This window comes from Leptonychotes weddellii, chromosome 13 (assembly GCF_054177405.1).
Source record: "Leptonychotes weddellii isolate Sample4059 chromosome 13, ASM5417740v2, whole genome shotgun sequence".
Lineage (NCBI taxonomy): Eukaryota > Metazoa > Chordata > Mammalia > Carnivora > Phocidae > Leptonychotes > Leptonychotes weddellii.
In genome coordinates, this window is record NC_138381.1 from 58,668,759 (window position 1) to 58,689,003 (window position 20,245).

The 20,245-nt window shown below is 53.2% G+C and overlaps 1 protein-coding gene across 1 annotated transcript in view; it reads left to right on the plus strand.

Moving 5' to 3' along the window:
- The window catches only part of CABIN1 (calcineurin binding protein 1), a 156,333-nt gene that overhangs the window by 82,924 nt on the left and 53,164 nt on the right, over positions 1-20,245 (plus strand). The window contains exons 27-28 of the mRNA XM_081802514.1: positions 6,664-6,846; positions 11,809-12,140. Of these exons, the coding sequence (XP_081658640.1) occupies positions 6,664-6,846; positions 11,809-12,140 (515 nt within the window). The remainder of the gene's footprint in view (positions 1-6,663; positions 6,847-11,808; positions 12,141-20,245) is intronic.

Here is a 20,245-nt window from a genome sequence, read left to right on the forward strand (position 1 = left end):
CTGGAAGGCCCTCTCCACCCAGTCCTGTAGGAAGCCTGGCTCTTCAGCTGAGTCGGGCTCTCCTATGCAGAAGAGCTTTCCATCTGTCTCCTGCTCTGGCTCAGGACCAGGAGGCCAGGAAAACCCCCAGCCCAGGCCAATCTGCAGGACCTCCAGGTGGTGGCAGAGGCAGGAAGGCAGCCAGTTCTGCTCGCCTCTGCTCTCCCCTTCTGGCTCTGCTCCAGCAGGCAGGTGAGAGGGGGGAGGGCCGCTGCCCTGCGGCTTGGCAGCCTTTGCCCGCCAAGCCCCAGCAGCCCCACCTGGTTATTCTCTGAGCATCAGCACAGGCCAGCACCCTGGGGGTGTCCTGTGGTGCCCAGAGGATGGGGAGGAAGCACCCCAGGCCATTAGTGCACACTTACACAAAGCCGGATGTCAGCTCATTTGGACCCTTGGCCCACAGTGTCCCAGAAAAGGAATGTGATATCCATAGACCACTTTGGGGAAAAGGTGGGACTATAGCCAGGCCTGGAGGGAAGCTGTGTGCTCTTTAAGCCAGAAGTGCCTCCCCGCCCCCACAGACACCTATGGGCTCCCCATGCCCCTTTCTCAGGGCACAGTGCTAGCATCCATGCCGTGCACAGTGTGGCTTGAGCCTGTGCTGAATTGGGCTGGCCAGGAGGCAGGCAGGACATACTCAGGGTGGTTTGGGCCTTGCCCAGAGGCATCGTCTGCCCAGTGATAGTCATTCTTTAAGAGTTTTTCATTCCTCTGGTGATGTAAAAGAAATGAACTTAGTTTTCTTTTAATCTGACTTGCTTCTTGGTGTAAGACCTTGGTGTAGGCCGCTTCCTAGTATTCAAAATCAGGATGATTTTAAATAGCTTTGTGCCAACCCTCTCCGAGAGGATTGGAGAGAAACTTGGCCCTGGGCTCTCATTTGTAGTGATGTGCTTGTCCTCTGTTTCCCAGACACGTACCTCTCTCAGGCAGCGGTGGGCAGGAACCTTGGCAAGCACTCCCCTCCCCCTTGCTTTACAGGTCTGGTAAGGAGGGGGTCCCAGCTCCAGCCAGGGCACCTCAGTGTGCAGAGCTCCCGCCTCTCCAGCTCTGACCCAGCAGCCCGCCTGCAGGGGGCGCCACCCGACGGTGGGGGTGGGGGTGCGGCTTCCATTCCCTGTCACTTCCCTCCAGCATCGGCCTTCCTCAGGGATTCTTAGGTGCTCTCGATCACCCCTGGGACAAGGGCTTGTCTAGAATCACCATGGTGTCCCCCAGGGCTGATGTTAGGTTTTGCTCTCCACCCTTTCAGAGGGTGGGCTGTTCTGGGTTCTCGTGCGTATGTCTGAGAGCCTCAAAACGGGAGGCCTGGTCGCAGTCCCTCAGCTTACATGTGTCCTGCTCCTTGGCTGTGGCTGTTGTTGCTGTGGGTGTTGTTTTTAAAGTCTCAGCAGAGGCCCCACCTGCTGATTTTTGCTCCCAGGGGAGGAGCCCCCCGTGAAGCCTGATGCTACTCTGTCTTGCCCACGCCACTCTTAGGGCAGTCTGCTGCCTTCCCTGCTCGCTCCGGTGCATTAGAGGTTCCCTCAGGAGGCAGCATCAAGAGGGTATTAGCATGTTGGGAGTAAATATCCGCTTGCTTAAGCCAATTCGTGGTTTTTGTAATAATCACAACTGGGATTCCAGCAAATTAGTGATTCTTTAGGCCCAAAGCCCAACAGCTTGTGAGTGCGTGAGCTCATCAGGCAGCGTGCCAGTTCTCGTGAGACCCTCCCGTCTAGGCTCGCTTCCCAGATGCTTGCCACACGATGTGCTGCTCAGCCGTGCAGTGACTACAGCTGCCCTGGATGCTGGCGAGAAGCGCCTGCCCTGGCCTGACTTTCAGAAGGACTTCTTCACTGCAGGAGCGTGGCCTGCCATCTTGTCCAAGCCATGGTGTTCTCTTTGTCGGGGCCAGAGCAAATGCTGCAGGGCGGGATGGGTCACTGGGCTGTCATGCCTGCGTGCCAGGCACTAGGCCAGGCCCCTGTGGGGATCCTATTTGTGTGTTGGGGACAGAGCAGGGAGAGCAGTGATAAATATGTTGGGAGACCTGGAGCAGCCCAAGTGGCAGATCTGGAATGTGGGTCTGAGACTCCTGGGTCCTGAGCTCCTGCAAGTGACCCTGTGTGGGCTCCGGAGCCAAGGGTCTCCTTCCCACAGAGACGGCAAATGGGCTGTCCCTGCAATTTCTCTCGGAGAAGTGATCCCTTCACACTGGGGACTTGGGTTTGGGACCCTCAGGAGGGCTGCAGGCCTGCCAGGAATCCCCATTCGGTGCTCACAGAGCCTTGGGGTCTGGCTTTGCAGGTCAGGGAAGAGCCCCTCACTGAGTGTGAGACAGAGGGGTCCAGCCAGGTCCCTGCTCCCGCATTAGTGAGACACAGAGCTTCTGTGTTGGGTGCTGAAGGGTCTCATATACACTTCTACTGCCCATAGGCAGCTAAGGAGGAAGGGCTATGGCAGGCACTGTGAGGCTGCCTAACAGGTCGCTGTCTCCAAACCCTGGTCTCTGATCAGACATGGGTGAAGGGGGTGGAGCAGCAGAGCTGCCTTTGGAAGCACAGACCTGATTCCATGTTTCTCTGTGCAGGCAGGACCACTTTGGACAACGCTGTCATGTCAATAAGAAGCAATTACCACCCCATCCACGTGATGCTGCTCAGGTGTGATCTGCAGCCTGGCATATGCAGAACCCTTTGCCCATTCAGAACAAAATCTCTAACGTCAAGTTTGAGACATTACTGGAAAAAAAAATCAATCCAGGTTCTCTGAAATAATAATACTGATAATCAAGGTGATATTTTGTCAACACGGTGTATCAGGCCGTTTCAAGCACTTTCCATGTATTAACGTATCTAATCCTCATAACAATTCTACAAAGTGGGCATTTGTATATCTCGCAGTTTTACACAGGAGGAAACTAAAATGTAAAGAAATTATGGCAATTGCATAGGCTCTCCAACCTAAAAAGTGACTGAGCAGGATTTGAACTGAGGCAGCCTGGCTCTCCCAGAGTCCAGGCCTTCGATTTTGTTGAAACAACTTCACGTTTTGTTGCAAGTTTTTTGCCCACCAGGCTGCTCACTTCTGCCCTCCTAGGGGGCCCCCAGTATTTGAGTTAGTTGAGCAAAGGATTGGAGGGTCCTGGGGGCCATGTCTGCCTCTCTCCCTGTGTCCCCAGATGCTGGTATACCATTGACCTCTCTGTTCAAGGTCACACAACTAGGGAGTGGCATGAGAGGGACTTAAACTTGGCTCTCTTGATTCCTATTTCACTGAGCTTCCTCTTTCAGATACACAAAGTTGGAGACAAAGTTTTATTTTTTAAGGTTGTGTTTTGTCTTTTATTATTGGTTTATTATTTATATCTCTTTAAAAATGACTGCCTGGGCGCCTGGGTGGCTCAGTTGGTTAAGCGACTGCCTTCGGCTCAGGTCATGATCCTGGAGTCCCCGGATCGAGTCCCGCATCGAGCTCCCTGCTCAGCAGGGAGTCTGCTTCTCCCTCTGACCCTCCCCCCTCTCATGTGCTCTCTCTCTCCTCTCATCCTCTCTCTCAAATAAATAAATAAAATCTTTAAAAAAAAAATAATAAAATAAAATAAAAATGACTGCCTTAGGCTTAACAATATACACATGTGTAAGTGATCATAGTCCACCTTCAAGTGATATTATACTACTCAGGTGCACTGAAGGAAACTCCCATTTCTTGTACCCTTGTTTTCATTCCTTTTACATAAACTATAAACTCACAATAGGCTGCCACTAGTTTTGCTTTAGACAGTAGACAGGAATACTTTAGAGGAACTACACGTGAGGAAAAAGAATGTCTTTTCTATTGTTACTTTAACCATTTCTGGGGAACTTCATTTCTTTATGTTGATCCAAATTTCTGTCTGGTTTCAATTTATTCTACCTGAAGAACTTTCTTTAACATTCCTTGTAACTCAGATTTCATGGTAAGGATTCCTTTCAGCTTTTGTTTGTCTGAAAAAGTCTTTATTTCTTCTGCATTTTTGAGAGATATTTTCACTGGATATAGAATTTGGGATTGATTTTTTTTTTTTTTTTTTTAATTTAAGTCGTCTCAACACCCCACATGCGGCTTGAACTCACAAGCCTGAGACCAAGAGTCACATGCTCTTCTGACTGAGCCAGCCAGGTGCCCCTGGGGTTGACTTTTTTTTTTTTCTTTCAGCACTTTAAAGATGTTGTCTGGGGTGCCTGGGTGGCTCAGTTGGTTAAGCAACTGCCTTCGGCTCAGGTCATGATCCTGGAGTCCCTGGATCGAGTCCCGCATCGGGCTCCATGCTCGGCAGGGAGTCTGCTTCGTCCTCTGACCCTATCCCCTCTCATGTGTTCTCTCTCTCTCATTCTCTCTCTCTCAAATAAATAAATAAAATCTTTAAAAAAAAAAAAAAAAGATGTTGTCTGACTTGCATGGTTTCTGATGAGAAGTGTGCTGTAGTTCTTAACGTTGTTCCTCTATATATGATGTGTCTTTCTCTGCCTTCGAGATTTCCTCTCTGTCTTTGGTTTTCAGCAGTTTGAATATGAGACCTCTAGGTGTGGTTTGTTGTTGACGTTTTTGTTTGTTTGCTTTTTAAATATGTGTGGAGGAGTCTTTGCCCTGCTTGGTGTTCTCTGAGATTCTTAGTGATTTGATGTCTTTCATTACTTTTGGAAAATTCTCAGTCATTATCTCTTTAAATATTTATTCAGACATGTGTCCGTCCCATTTCCCTCCAGGATTCTGATTAGTATGTTAGATCACTTGGGTGCTCTTGGCTGCTCTGTTCTGATTTCCCCCCGACTCTCCCTCTTCAGTTTGATTTCTACTGCTCTGTCTTCAAGTTTTGGTTATTTTTCCCCTCAACTGTGTCAGGTATGCTGAGAAGCTTGACAAAGGCATTCTTCGTCTCTGCTGTTGTGTCTTTTATTTACAGCATCTTTATTTGACTCTTGCTCATAGTTTCCATCTCACTCCCCAAACTCCCCCTCTGTTCATGCATGTGTCCACCTTTTCTACCAGAACCTTTAACATACTAATCACATTTATAAATCATATTCATCTTAGTTGTTTTTTTTAAAGTATATTTATTTAGTAATCTCTACACCCGATGTGGGGCTTGAACTCAACCCCAAAATCAAGAGTCGCATGCTCTTCCAACTGAGCCAGCCAGGTGACCCTGATCTTAGTTACTTTTCAATTTCCCATCAGGTAGTTCCAACATCTGGGTCACCTCTGAGCCTAGTTCTGTTGATAATTTTCTCTTTTGACAATGTTCTTTTGTGTGTGTGCGCCTCATTTTTATATTGAATATCAGATATTATGTGTAGGACAGAAGAAACTGAAATAAGTTGTATTTATGCCTGGAATGGGCTTCTCTCTCCTGTTTCTAGGCTGTTAGGAGGGGGAGTTAGGCTAGTCAGAAGTTGAGCTGGGGTTGGGTTTTTTTGTTTTTAGTGTACCACTGGTTTCCAATGTCCATGATCTTACCTTATGCTTACAGCAGAGCTGATTTGCCAGAACGTTTTCTCAATGTTCCATCCCCACCTTCAGCCTTAGGCCTTTTGTGTACACCTCATGGAGGGTCCCTCTCCATGTTTTTGCCCCTTTTCCTGTGGTAGACTGCTTTGCCTGTTACTTGTGCTTGCTAGGCTGGCATAGGGGCAAGGCTGGTTCTCTGTTGTCTCTGTCCAGCCTCAGACTTAGGCAGACTGTGTCCCTGCATCTCAGGAGTGGGGCTTTTCTTCCCCTAGTGGAGGGAGACCTCAGATGTTTGGGCCCTAAATGGTATTTCCTGCCCCTCCCTCGGGAGGTGTTTCTTTTCCCTTCTCACAGCTGCAGTGGGTCCTCACCTGTACCCTGGAGGCAACAAGATTTGCTCTCTCTCCCCGGCTGGCTTAAGGGTTTTGTTCCCCAGGGCCAAAAGGTCCCATCAGCGCTTCCTTCCTTTCCTGTAGCAACAAACACGCCTCCTCTCCAGGCGTGCACCGCCGGAAGGTTTCCTTCAGTCTCTCTTCCTGCACTGCCCCTCATCTTTCTCATGAGCACATGTGGAGGTCCGAGGAGAGGAGCGAACACGTGGGTAGCAACCTCCCTTGTGTCTGTGTCTCCCAGGGATCGCGGCTCTCACTCTAGACTGCACTTGGCCTATAGCAACCAGCTAAAAAATGTCTGCAGGACTCTGACCTGCTTCAGTTGTTTATGCCTCTTGTCTCTGTGTGGTAGAAAAGCTATAGAATGGTGTACTACTGTGCATCTCTTTCCAGCTCCACCTTCAGCAAGATCATGTTGGCTGGTAGCCTGAAATTGGCCATGGTGGGAGTATTTACACCACAGGAATGAGTAAATGCTACAAACGCGGGTTTCCCCCCCACCCTGAGAGCCAATTGTTAACCATTTACCAGAACCCCACCATTTGGGGAAACCCCACAAGGTTGACCATGAAGATTGGTGCCTTTGGTGAGTGGCTTAGTGGCCTCCGGCACGGGTCGGGCTCAGCAGGGTCATAGTGGCTGTGCTCAGACCATCTGCTCTGCAGGGCAGTCACCAGGACACTCACCCTGGGGAGGCCTCTCCATGTTGGAGCTGGTGTAGATTCATGCTGCTGCCCTCTCTCCCTCCTTTTCCCTTCAGAGCGCAGCCAGGACAGCACGGCCGTGGCACTCTCAGACTCCAGCTCAACGCAGGACTTCTTTAATGAGCCTGCCAGCTCATTGGAGGGCTCCCGGAAGCTCTACATGGAGAAGAAGCTGCCCGTTCCCAGTTCCCAAGCAGGACCGACTGGTAAAGACCTTCAGGGGGCCACAGAGGAAAGAGGTATGAAGACGTAGCTCTGAGCGTTAGAACTGCTTTGGTGACGTGTGCCAGGCTAGGCAGTCTGAAGAACATGGGCTCCTGAGTGGCCCAGGCTGGGCCTGGCTCCTGTCCTCCCTCCTCCACCTGCTGCTCTGGGACCTCAGTTGGGCAAATTACGCATCTCTCTGGGCCTCTGTGCTCCCTGTAGGGTGGGAGCGATCCCGAGGCTCACTCCGGGGGTTGTGAGGATGAAACGAGGTGGCTCAGGAAGGTGCTCGCACGGTGCCTGGAGTACAGTGTGCACTCAGTGACACTTGTTGTTGTTGTGACCCCCGTGGCCCAGTGTGGGAAAGCCACGTCCGTGACGTGAGTGCCGTATTTTTTTTTCTTGCTACATAGTTATTAAAAAAGTCTTTGGATCCTAAATGTCACCAATGTGTTTTCTTTTTAGTCTGAATTACATCAGGCCTTTAGGAAAAAGTGCCCCTTTTTTGGGCAGGGGGCCCTGATCCAACCCCGGGGCATGCCCAGCTCTCATGGGGCCCCCAGGCCCCCTTTGTGGAAACCAGTGGGCAGAGCCCCACGCCCGGCTCACAGGAGAGCTCGGGCACGCTGCATGTCCGCGGTGCCGCTCTAGGGCTGCGGCTGGGCGGCTGGCCATGGGTTTTGAGAGCTCTCCCACCCTGGCCAGGGCTTGCCAAACAATAACAACAACAACAACAACCCAGACCCATGCTCAGCAGCCCTGTGCCAGGCGCTGTTTGAACTCCTTTTGTCCTCCCAGCCAACCTAGGAAACAGCCCCACGGCTCTTCCCATGTTACAGGTTAGGAACCTGAGATTCAGAAAGGGGCGGGAATTTGCCCAGGGTTAGTCTTCACTCTAAACCTCTGCCCCATTCCCCCTCTCTGGGTGGGCTGGGAGGGGCAGCTAGGGTTGGCAATGACCCCTCCCTAGGATGTGTCTGCACAGGCCCTGGCTGGGAGAGACGAGGCTCAGGGGTTCACGTGTAGATGTGGCCAGAGCCCTTCATGCTGGCGATGGCCTATCCCAGCCCTGTGTTCCTCGCCTGCCTCCCCTAGCTGGCCTTAGCAGCTGGTGAGGCTGCATGGCCTGCAGGTTGGCACAGGTGCCCCCATTAGGGTCAGGTAAGAGGACACGGAAGGTGAGGCCAGTGCCCCACTTTCCCACTAGGCACTTTTTATGCTGTCCCAAACCGATGTTGACATTCTACAACTGACATAAACACGCTGCAGGGAGTTTGGAAGGGAAAGGAAAAAGTTACCAATAGTGCCCACGCTCTAACACAGCAACTCTTGTTCATGTCCAGTCTTACCAATAAGATCATTTTAACTCTTGGACAGGTGGGGCCTGTTGTCTGTGCTCCGTGGGCCATCCAGCAGTGAACTGCTGTGGGTGCTGTTGTGTTGTCACAGGCCTCTCTCCACTGTGCTTGGGGAAGTGGGGGATGGAGGCTGGGGTGCTAAGCCAAGAGAGGGTCGGGTGTGGTCTGGCCCGGGCTGGACTGGGCCTTCCGGACACACAAGGGGCATCCCACCCTCCATTCAGAGCCAGTGGTTTAAGCGGACAGTGTGGGGGCTTGCCACCGGTAAAGAAAGTTCAAGTAGAACCAGAGTCACCGCAGTAGCTGGTGGGCTTGAAGGGAAGCATCTTACTTCTGTGGATGCATCTCTCTGCTCTAAGCCCAGCTTTTCCTCGTAACCACAGTGAAGTTGGTGAACTTCCTGTCGGGAGTGTAGGTGCAGCAGGGAATGTGTTCTGAGCCTGCACCAGGCAGACAGCACAGGGAGCAGTGGGTTCCTCTAGGCCTGGCTCTGGTCAGTGGTGGTCTCTGACACCCCCTCCTCCAGGCTCCCAAGGGGTGGGAACCCTGGCCACCAGGACTCCCGCAGCTTTCGGCCCCCTGCAGAAAACCAGGATATGGTTCTGGGCCAGGGTTGGGTGTGTGCCCCTAGTGTGCTCCACACCCCAGCCCTTCAGGTGCACCCTTGTGGGTGGCCCTGCCACCAGCCTGCTGCTTCTGTCACGGTCAGTGGCACAGGGCTCATCACAAATTTCATGGGCATTGTTGAGCTGCAGGGCGTAATGGAACCCAAGTCTGTGCCAGGCCGCGGGTGCCAAGGGGAAGTAAGATCGGCTCTGACAGCCGCGCCCTTCCAGGTGCCCTCTGTCCCACGGCGTCCAGTGGGCGCCGGCTCCCGAGGACTCGTCTCCCCTCTACTTCTCCACTCTGGTTTTTGACAGGGCGCCTCCAGGAAGGAGGTTTCTCCACAGGTGACTGTTACAGCTAGTTGAAGCTCACCTTCTTAGGGGTCAGAGCTTCAAAAAAATGTATATAATGTGAATGTAGCCACAGTAAAGGTTTATTCTTTTTAATAGAGGAAAAAGCTGCCCAGATTTTACTACCTAAACACAAGGGCACTCTGTTATATCACTCTGACGACAGCAGAGTTTGTCAACAGCTTGTGGTCCAGACAGTGGACACGGGTGCCTGGCCTGGGCCCTCCCTGCCACCTGGGCCCAGGGCAGGATGTGGGTCGAGGATGCTGATATGGCTACCAGGCACCTCGTTCAGGGACCGCCATCCCGTGGCTGCGCGCCTGCCCCTTGTTGGTCAAGTAGAGGCCTGATGACCATGCCTGAGTGCCATGCTCAAGACGGATTGGGTGGCAGTGGCTGGAGTGGGAGGTGGCCTAGTGCACCATGGGCATTCTAAGGCAGTCCTCTTTGCCAGCAGCAGGCACCAGGGTGGCCAGAGCATTTGCTTTGCTTGCTTTTTATCTTAGGAGGAAGTCTTCTCACTTTCACGCTGCCAGGGTTAGGATTGGGCCTCTTGGCTGGGAAGCGCTGTGTGGGCTTACTGACATTTCTGACCCCGTTTCTTCCACTGACGTGACCTGTGAGGCTCATTCAGCCCTAAGAGTGGATGCTGTGGGTGAGGCGTGTCACCCAAGAGGCCACGCAGATCCCAAAGCCACTAGGTTTTTTCACTTATTCTGGCGTCTCTGTTTTTTCCTATGTGTCTTCAGACATGTCTTCTGAGCTCTTTGGATTAATTCTTTTTATTTTTTTTAATTTTTAAAAAGATTTTATTTATTTATTTGACAGAGAGAGAGATAGCTAGAGCAAGAATACAAGCAGGGGGAGTGGGAGAGGGAGAAGCAGGCTTCCTGCCGAGCAGGGAGCCTGATGCGGGGCTCGATCCTAGGACCCTGGGATCATGACCTGAGCCGAAGGTGGACGCTTAACAACTGAGCCACCCAGGCGCCCCTCTTTGGATTAATTCTTGATCCTCTGCCCACTTTCCATAGGAAACCTGTTCCTGTGTGTCTTTGTGTGTGAGCACATGCTTAGCATCTTATTTGAACCCCTGGGAGGCCTGCATCTTCATCCTATTTACCTATCTCCCTTGTGCCTAGCACAGGGCTAGGCCCAGAGTGGTTGTTCAGAATGTGTTTGTTGAGCTATATTTGAAATGTGTCCCTTGAATTGAACACTAGTAATCGGGCACATTTGTGAGTAAGGCGCTGGTGTCCCCTGTAAGATGCTGGCCCTGAGCAGACTCCTGGTTGCAGTCATTGAGCTCTGAGTGGGTGCCTGTGGGACCTGCATGGTTTGCTGAGCTCCTCTGAAAGGAGAGCATAGTGTCAAGATCAGATGTGATCTGCTTTCCAGGCATTCAGTCAGCTTCAAGCTAGACCCTGTGCTAGGCTCTGGGCGATGGGGGAGAGGGAGGCATCCGTGCATAAATACAGTGGGATGGGTGATACCAAAAAGCTGGGCGCACAAGGCTTTCTGCAAACCGCACCCTGGGGCTGAGGAGGCCTGCAGGAGGAGGTGACACTGAGTGGAGTCCTGAAGGATGAGAGCAGTGGGCAAGTCAGGGGAGGGAGTGCAGACGGTGTGTCCAGAAGGAGCAGCAGTGGAGAGGTAGGAACAAAGAGCGAGGTGTTTGTTCCCCATGGTTGGTCTCAAGGTGTGAGGCCAGGAGGGGAGCTAGGAGGAATGGCAGGACTGATGGGACATGGCCTTGCATGCTGTGCTGAGCAGCTTGGCTCTGTCTTGCTCAGATTCTTTCCTGGGCAGGAAGAGCTTGATGTACACCTGATGGCTGCGTGGTTTTGCTTGGGGGAACTTGGGACCTTAGTCCTTGACCACTCTGCCCTTTCGCAGCAGGCCCCATCCTTCTCCTGGCTGCCACTACAGTTGGGAAGGGGCCATCAGGCTAAGGGCGGGAAGGGGCTCAGCCCACTGTGGCAGACAGGCTTCAGAGTTGGTGCCGGGCTGCTTCTCTGGCCTCCTCCACGCAGGCCTTGCCAAACTCCCGGGTGCCCAAGGAGCCCCCTTACCTTTGATGCTTGCCCCCACCCTCTTCCTTCTATCCCTCCCTCCTGGTCCAGTCATCTTCTGCAGCCCCTGCCACCCAGCTTGGGCTCTCCTGCGTGTGAGCTCTTCGTTCGTGCAGAGTGGCAGCAGCAGCCCTGGAGAAGGGTGTCGGGTAGGCTGTGGGCTGAGGTGCTAAGTGGTAGAGCAGGTGCAGTCCTTTGTGTGCCTTTCCTGGCTATTTTATTCCATGGTGGTGGCGGCCACACCTTCCTTCTATGGACTGCTTCCCCAGGCACCTGCACAGGCCTCGGAGGCGGGACAGCCTTGTGCTGCCATTCAGAGGGGGGCCCAGAGCCCCGCTTGCAACCCCTACTGTCTGCAGCCTCGGGGCCCCTCTGCTGTGTGCCAGCTGGGACACCCTGTTTCACAGGGGAGGAGACTGGGAAGGCTGTGGAGGCCTCAGCCGGCAGGGGCAGAGCCAACACTGGGCCCCATGCTTCCTACTGCTGGGTCTTTTGAGTACAGCACCTGTCTAGCAAGGGCACAGGTCTAGCTGTGCCTGTCACCTCACTAAGGCACCTCTTTTGCTGGTGGTGGACCACTACCGAGGTGACTTTGTTTTTCTTCTCACCCATAGGGAAAACTGAGGAGTCCTTGGAGAGCACAGAAGGCTTCCGGGCCACAGAGCAAGGCAGCCAGAAGCCTGCCGCAGACCCCCCAGCCTCTGCCTGCATTGCTGTCAAACCGGCAGCATCTGCACCTGCCCTGTGGGACGGGAGGAAGAGAGCTGACCCCCTGGGGGAGCCAGCAGCCTTTCCCCAGGGGTTGCCGGCCGGGGCAGAGGAGCAGCGCCAGTTCCTTACGGAGCAGTGCATCGCCTCCTTCCGCTTGTGCCTCAGCCGCTTCCCCCAGCACTATAAGAGCCTCTACCGACTGGCCTTCCTCTACACCTACAGCAAGACTCACCGGGTGAGTGAGCTGCCAGCCCGCTGGGGGCAGGAGAGGGGTTTGATTTTCCCAGGGCCCACGAGCATCTGAGTGTTGATGGAGCTGCTGAAGATCTTGGGTAGTGGTGCATGGAAGGGATGGGACAGAAGAGATGTAGGAGGCAGGTCCTTACAAGAGTGGTCCAGCTTTCCGGGTGAGAGCTGGTGAGGACTGTGGGTCGCAGCAAGGGATCAAGGGAGGAGTGGCTCCCGGGATCCCGAAGCAGGATCTCAGGCTCCAGTACTAGCTATGGGCTGAAGGATGAGGACCTACACACTCATCAGCTCTTGTCTGTGAGGGCCTGTGTAGTGACTCTTACTCCACTGTCCTCAGCATGGCCCCGCATGCACATCCCCCAGATGCCTTACAGAACCCCCCCCCACCACCCCCCGTCCCAGGGCCTTGCTGCAGGCTCCGTCTCCTCCAGACGCATCTTGCAGAGAGGCCTCCGTGCCATCATCCTGCCCCTGGGCTCGCCTCTCCAGTGCAGCTGCCAGAACCATCTTCACAGCCTCTGCTGCATGGGGGTTGGGTGCTGACAGCCTCCTCCAGCTCTTTTTGGAAAGCAGATGATGTAGCAATTCTTAACAGCTGTGCCCCAGGCTTAAGCGCTCTCGGGGGCTTCCCGGCCGGCTCGCTTCTGCTGGCATGGAGCATCTGTGCAGGGAGTGTGGCATGTGTGCTCTTCCACCCCCTTCTCACGCACCTGGGAGGCACTGGAGAAAGTGCCCTGGGCACAGCGTTGGCCCCCACCGAGCTACCTTCTAAGGGACAGGCAGATTTTAAAATACGCAAACAAGCAAATAAAGCTAGTCCCATTGTGACACATGCTACAAAGAAGATAATGGGGGACACACAGGAGTGGGGGTGCTGCTGCGGCGCCACAAAGGCACCCGCGAAGCTGAGACCTGTAGGGCGGCCATGGGCAGAGTGGGGGACAGTGGGCAGGTTGGAGGACAGGGAGAGAGCCCCGATCAGGCAAATTGCCTGGGCGTGTGGCCGTGCTGGCTGAGCCAAACTGGTGTGGGCGAGGGCCAGAGAGGGCCAGGGTGGCAGGGCAGGGGCAGCCCTTGGCGTCTGGCTGTAGTCTGTAATTTTGTCTGGCTCCCCTATTCAGTAAGGTCCAGGCTCAGAAACTTCTTCCTCCCAGAGGCTCCCCCCGCACTCCCCGCTGACTCCTCCTCACCAGCCTCTGTGGGACCTCAAGACCCAGGAAGGGCAGTTGGCTGGAGGGATGGCTGCTGGCTTGGCGCTGGTTACATGACAGGAAGTTGTTACTTGACAAAATTCTGTTGGGGACTAGGCACAGGTAGGTGCCCTGTCACAGTCGTGACTGCCCAACATGCTCACGTAGTTTGGTTGATTTCTGTCAGAGCAGTGGTGTTGGTAGGCCTGGGGAACGAGGGGATCTCGTTCTGGGCTTTGTCTCTGCTTCAGGGCGTCTGGCTCTCCTGGCTGCTGCTGAACCCCCTGAGCCTAGTTCCCTCACTGCCCAGCCTACATTTTGCAGTGGACCTTACCTCTGGTGCCCTGGGCCTTCAGAATCCAGGTAGACCTGGGTTTTAATGAAACCCCCTCTGCAGCAGTCTTCGGGGGCCCGATGGCTGACACTGCCCCTGCCCCCCACCATGTTCCAGTACTGCTCTGGGAACTTTCCTTCTTCCCTCCTTTGAGAGCAGCAGAGTTCAGTGCGGGAGCTTCCTTATGAGTCTTGGTTGGAAGGGACACTAGCATCCATCATCTGGATCTCCACCGCCTTTGGTGTTCCCTTCTTCAGATGCTCCCCCCAGCTGTGGTCAGCTCTTAGCAGGACTTGGAGCTTCCTGTGCTGAGCCCAAACCTTCCCCACACTGCGGCAGATGCTTTGACAGAATTTGGGGTACAAGATGCCTCTTAGGGATCAGCCGCAATGGAAAGGAGGGGAAGATGCAGGGTTGGGTGGAGGGAGAGTTGAGTTGCAATGCAGGCCCCACAGAGCCCCCAGCACCCAGCCGCAGCCTCCGCATTAAATGGCTTTGAGCTCAAAGGAGCCGATGCATGTAAAGGGCCCCACCTGGTGCGAAGCATAGGCTGCCGTTTTCCCTGCCTGTCCCCTTGCTGGATGAGTTTTTTAAAAGTGAAAAATAGTATCTATGTCAAAATTAAAAATTAGGGGATATCCACAGTTCTACCACCCTAAAACAAAAGCTATTTTATATGTGTATTTTTTCCAGTTCTCATACACACACGCCGTTGACTGTCACTTTTGAAGCTCTTAGATACTTCAGATCCAGGAGGTGGGGGTCTTGTTCTCTCTCTACTTCACATCTGCATACCTGGCTTAGGGTCACACAGAGGAGAGGGACAGCCTGGCATGGGCTCAGGTAGCCTCACCCTGGCCCAGTTGCTCCTTTGCTCCCCCCGCCATTAGAGCATCTGTGCTCAGTTTGCCATTTTGTTGCCATTTCTGTGAATGTCCCCCAGGTCATCTTGGTCACCCTCGGATGGCCTGTGGGGTGGGTGGACCCCAGCTGATCCAGCCACCCCTGGTCGTGGGGACGGAGGCTACCTTTTCTTCCTTCCCGGAAAACCTTCCCACAGCCATCACACTCTGTTTCTGCTGGCTTTTCTGTTAGCTGCATTCCCAGGCTGGGCTCCTTGGCTTTCTGAGAGGGAATGCTGGTCGTGATTCTGAGAGAGACCCCCCCCTTACATGGCAGTTGCGTAGGTGCCAGGTGTGCCTCCGGAGCTCCAGGTCGCCACACCGCCACACCCTAGGCCCTGGTGTAGCCCGGGGGCTCCGCTGGCTCCTTTGCCTACTTGACTCAGAGACCTTCGCTGAGCAGCAGGTGTCACCCCAACTTGAAGGGCAGGTCGTTAACACCTCGCTGCACTGAGAGCCTGAGTTAAGGCTGACCTTGTCTGGGGCATGCCATTGTCCTGGGAGCTGGGCATGCTTCTGCCCAGGCCTGGGTGTCAGTTTGTCCCCAGATATGGGGGACACAACCAGTGCTCTCAGTGACTCATGTGGCACCATTAGCTGACAAGCAGTGACTGCCTTCCAAACACAGCTGTTGGTAACAGACACTTCCCGCTATGTATATTTAACAGCAGCACATTTCTTCATAAAATCCGCCTGTGGGCTTGGCAGTGGCATTTTCCTGTTGCCATCTCATGGCTCAGTGGCCACCTGGCTGGAACATCCATCATCCCTGCCTTCAGAGAGGCCCCAGGGGCTGTGCATGTTGCTCCAGATCCTTCGGGTCTTTCAAGTTTCCCCAGCTAAAGCTCTGTTCCTTAAGCTTCCCCACCCCAGGCCTCTACAGAGAAACTACCCTCAGGGTGCAGGGAACCACTTGCTTAGCTCTTGGCCGCAGGAATTCTGGGGGAGGGAGAGGGAATGTGGGCTCTGAATGTGGGCTCACCTGGGTTCAGATCCCAGCTGGCGGGGGAGGGGGGCAACATGACTCTTCTCTTGTGGTATTCGCACAGGATTATTGTAACAATGAGGTGAGGGGTTGGGGGCCTTCCCATTGAGCTTCTCACCAGGACCCCAGAGTCCATTTCCTCAGTGTCAGCATCTCCCATGGCTCCTAGCCCCTCTACTAGGTCTTCTGATGCCTGCCTAAGGCTGCGCTTCTGCCCAAGGTTGGCTTTGCTGCACACAGGCTGACCCCCCCGGGCCTCCCAAGGCAGGCCTCCTGCTAGCCTACATCGAGGGCCAGGGACACCTGAGGAAGCAGGGCTCCCTAATGCTCTCCACACCTTAGGGAAGATCACACATGCTGTTGGCCATAAGGGCCCTAAGTGTAGCTATTACATCACTTACAATCTCCAAGATTACAGTCTCCACCAGGATTTTGAGCCCTAGACTTTCAGTCGGTGCTCAGAAAAAAACTGTTTCTTGGAGTCCATGTGAGTGGCCCAGGAGAGAGGCCACATGGCATTGGGGCCTTTTATCATGAGGCTTCTGAAATTCACTAATGAGATCCAGAAAGAAGGCTGAGGCATGGGCACCCCTGTCCCAGTTCCTCCCACCCACTGCCTGTGGCTCAGCTGGGGAACTTCAGCACCTCCTGCTGCAAGGGGTCTAGGACAGAGTGGGTTATAAGATGGTTCCTAGAGCCAGATAGTCTTGAAAAAGAACAAACTTAGAGGACTCCTATTTCCCAATTTCAAAATTTACTGCAGATCTACAGTAATCAAAACCGTGGAATACTATTCAGCTTTAAAAGGAAGGAAATTCTGACATGTACTACAACGTGGATGAGCCTTGAGGACATTATGCTCAGTGAAATAAGCCAGGCACAAAAAAAAAAAAAAAAAAATCAAACACCCTATGATTCCACTTACATGAGGGATCTAAAGTAGTCAAAATCAGAGAGACAGAAAGTAGAATGGTGCTTGCTAGGTGCTGGGGGAGAGAATGGGAGTTATTTAATCAGTATAGAATTTCAGTAAATTCGTTTCATAAAATGAAAAAGTTCTAGGGGTCTGTTGCACAACAGTGTGAATATACTTAACACTACTGAACTGTACACTTAAAAATGGGTAAGATGGTAAATTTTTATGTGTTTTGTACCACAGCTGAAAATAAACAGTTTGGTTGGTATTAGCCTAGGGGTAGATATATAGATAACAAAATAGAACTGGGAGCGCAGAAACAAAGGCATACATCTGTGATCAACTGATTTTTGACCATAGATGTGGTTTGACCAGGCAGTGGTTTCTCAGATAGGACACCCAAAAGCACAGGTGATAAAAATAAATGAATAATAATAATAAACCGGACCCCATCAAAATTTAAAAGCTGGCCTGGGCCAGCTCCTCGGTGTTGTTTCACATAGCACCCTGCCCAGCTGGGTGAGCGGGAAACCGAGGCTCGGAGGGGACAGCAGCTTGTCTCGAACCCCTTGGTGAGGATGTGGCAGCGCCTGGACCTCCTGGGGCTCAGATGTTTCCTTTGCCTCTACTTTCCAGGTGAAGTGCTTCAAAAGACATTATTGAAATGAAAAGATGGTCCACACAAAAGGAGAAATATTTACAGATGACGTGCAGGCAGGCACACCGTGTTTTACTGTGCTTCACTTGGTTACAACTTGCAGATACTATGCTTTTTTACAAATCAAAGCTTTGCTGCAACCCGGTGTTGGGCAAGTCTTTCAGCGCCAACAGCATTTGGTCACTTTGTGTCTCTGTGTCACATTTTGGTAATTCTCACAATATTTCAGACTTTTTCATTATTATTATAGTGATCTATGATCAGTGATTATGACTTGCTGAAAGCTCAGATCATGGTGAGCAGTTTTTAGCAATAAAGTATTTTTAAATTAAGGTATATACATTGTTTTTTAAACATAATGCTATTGCACACTTAGTAGACTATAGTATAGCATAAACATAACTTTCATAAGTACTGGTAAACCAAAAGGTTCATTTGACTCATTTTATTTTGGTATTCACTCTTGTGGTGGTCTCGAACTGAATCCACTCTACCTCTGAGGTATGCATATATGTAGTAAGGGACTTGCATTTAGAATATATTTTAAAAAACCTCTTACAACTCAATAATTAAAAGACAACCCAACGTAAAAGTAGGCAAAGGATCTGAATAGACATTTCTCCAAAGAAGATGTACAAATGGCCGATAAGCACAGGAGAAGATGCTTACCACCATTAGCCATTGGGAAAATGGGAATCCAGATCACACTGAGATACCACTTCATACCTGCCAGTCTGGCTAGAATGAAACACTGTAGCCTCTCCTCCTAGGGGTCTGGGGGTGTATAAGCAGCCACTGCCTCGCTGGCAGTTCTGCGGGGGCAAGGGAGTTGGGCACCTGGCCTCTAGGCAGAACACTGGTGGTGCTTTCCAGAGCTAGTTTCCTCCGGGGAGCCTCTTGTTTAGGTTACTGCCTCTCCTAAACTTACTTTGTTTTGTGCTCATTGCTGGGTCTCAACTTGGAGAATGTTCTTCCCATTCTTTGCTCTTGCTCGTCCTCCCAGGTCACTTGACGTCATAAGAGAAAGGTCAAGAAAGCAGACTCCAGTGCGGCACTGAGGTAGCCTGGCCTGGGCCAGCTCCTTGGTGTTGTTTCGCACAGCACCCTGCCCAGCCCGGTGAGCGGGAAACCGAGGCTCGGAGGGGGCAGCAGCTTGTCTCGAACCCCTTGGTGAGGATGTGGCAGGGCCTGGACCTCGTGGGGCTCAGATGTTTCCTTTGCCTCTACTTTCCAGGTTGGGGAGACCGAAGCCTTCTAACTCAAGTCCTTCACCTGGCCGGGTGGGTGGATGCCCGGCTTCCTGCTATAGCCACATGGCCACTGACTGGCTATGTCAGGCTGAGCCAGGAAAGGGGAGGCTGGAGCTTTAGCAGAAGCAAGGCTGACCTGCTGGCTCCTGTGAGCGCAGTGTCCACAGTCACTGGGCTGCTGCTGGTCAGTGTGGCAGGAGGCAGGCAGTGAGCCAGGGGTGCATGGCACCCCAAGTGAGGAAGGAGAGGAGAGGAGAAGGGCCTGTTCTGTGGGAGAGGCCACCTTCCTGGGGCTCGGCGCACAGCTGGCTTCTGGGCCCTGGGCTGGGGCTCTGCTCATCTGGCCCCAGCACTGGCCAGGTCAAGGCTTGGCCTTCATTGGCCCTACACTTGACCAAAAGGTTTTCCTCCCACCCTTCAGGGTGGGCGTGAGCCTTGCTGGCTCTTCTGTGGGATGAAGCCTACCTTTTGCTGTGTGGCTTTTCCCCTCTGAGCTGGAGCAGTTCTCTGACAGTTAGCATCCAAGTTGTCACCCAGAGGTGACACCCAGGTGAGGAATGCTCAGGAGCCTAAGGGCTGTGAGATGGGAAAGGGGCTATTCAGCCTGCCCTGATCATAGGCCTGGCCCTTCCCCAGACCCTGTGATTAGAGTGTGTCCCCCTCCCAGCACTTGTCCCCTTGCTGGTGTGCATGCTGGAACCTGAGCCACCCCTCCCAAGTGTCAGCTCCCAGAACCTCACTCAGGCTCGGCCAGCTAGACAGCTGGCTTCCAGTTTCAGTCCCATGGACAGGTTTCTTAACTTGTCAGGTGGGAATAACGGCACCTTCGTGGTAGGTTTAGGTTTTGTTGTGAGGAAAAGTGAGTTAATAGCGCTTTCCCAGCTGGGAAACATGCATACCAATGACACGAGAGCAGCCTGTCTTGCAAGCCCCACGTGCACGCTGCTCTGATGGGAGCAGAGGCCGCTCGCTGTGAGCAGTCCTCTAGACCAGCTCAGGCCTCCGTCCCTGTCCCACTGTCCTCCTGGAGGCAGCTGCGTGGCGTCGTGGCTGAGCACTGTTGCAGTGCATCCCCCTCATGGTAGATGGCAAGGCCCTGTCGATGGGGCATATGGCGGGATAGCGGCCTGGCCGCTCCAGCCCAATCAGACCCAGAACCTGTATGGGATGAGCCCAGGCCCCAGTGTCTGTTTAGGATTTGTTTGGTAAGCTGCCTCCTGCCAGGAGAGTCCGACAGTGCTGCTGCTGCCTGTGATCTCCAGAGAAGCCGCTGAACTTTGACTTCAGGGTCAGCTTATGCTTGGGCAAGGGGCTAGCCGGCTGGGCTGTGAGCCCCTGCCCCTCCCCCATCCATTGTGGGCAGTTGCCCACTTGCCTGTGCCACCATTCATATCTGGACCCTGCAGAGTCAGGTTAAATGAGAGCCCACAAGGAGAGCCATGCTTCGGACTGGGTGGGTGTGAAGGAATTGCGCCTTCAAGCTGTGACACAGCCACCCCACCATGCAGACAGTGAGTGTCCCAGGAGCAGGTGGTAAGCTGCGCGTTCCGTGCCACACGGCAGGACCAGGCATGACGGGGACGTGCCGGCCACAGAGCAGGGCGTTCCCCTCCATTCCTTCAGCCCCTGCTCCCTTTCTGCATACACAGAACGATGCTGGGCCTCAGGCTCCCCACGCACAAGCCCTGGGCTGCTGCCCAGCCCGGCCAGCCAGGTTCTTAGCAGGCTTTATTTGTATGATTTGCAAAATGAAACTCGAGATTTTTCTCAACTTCAGAATCTCGATTATGCATTTCAAAGTCTGTCTGCAACATGGCTTGAAGATTTTGCTGTGCCTTTGGGGGCCGGGGGGGGAC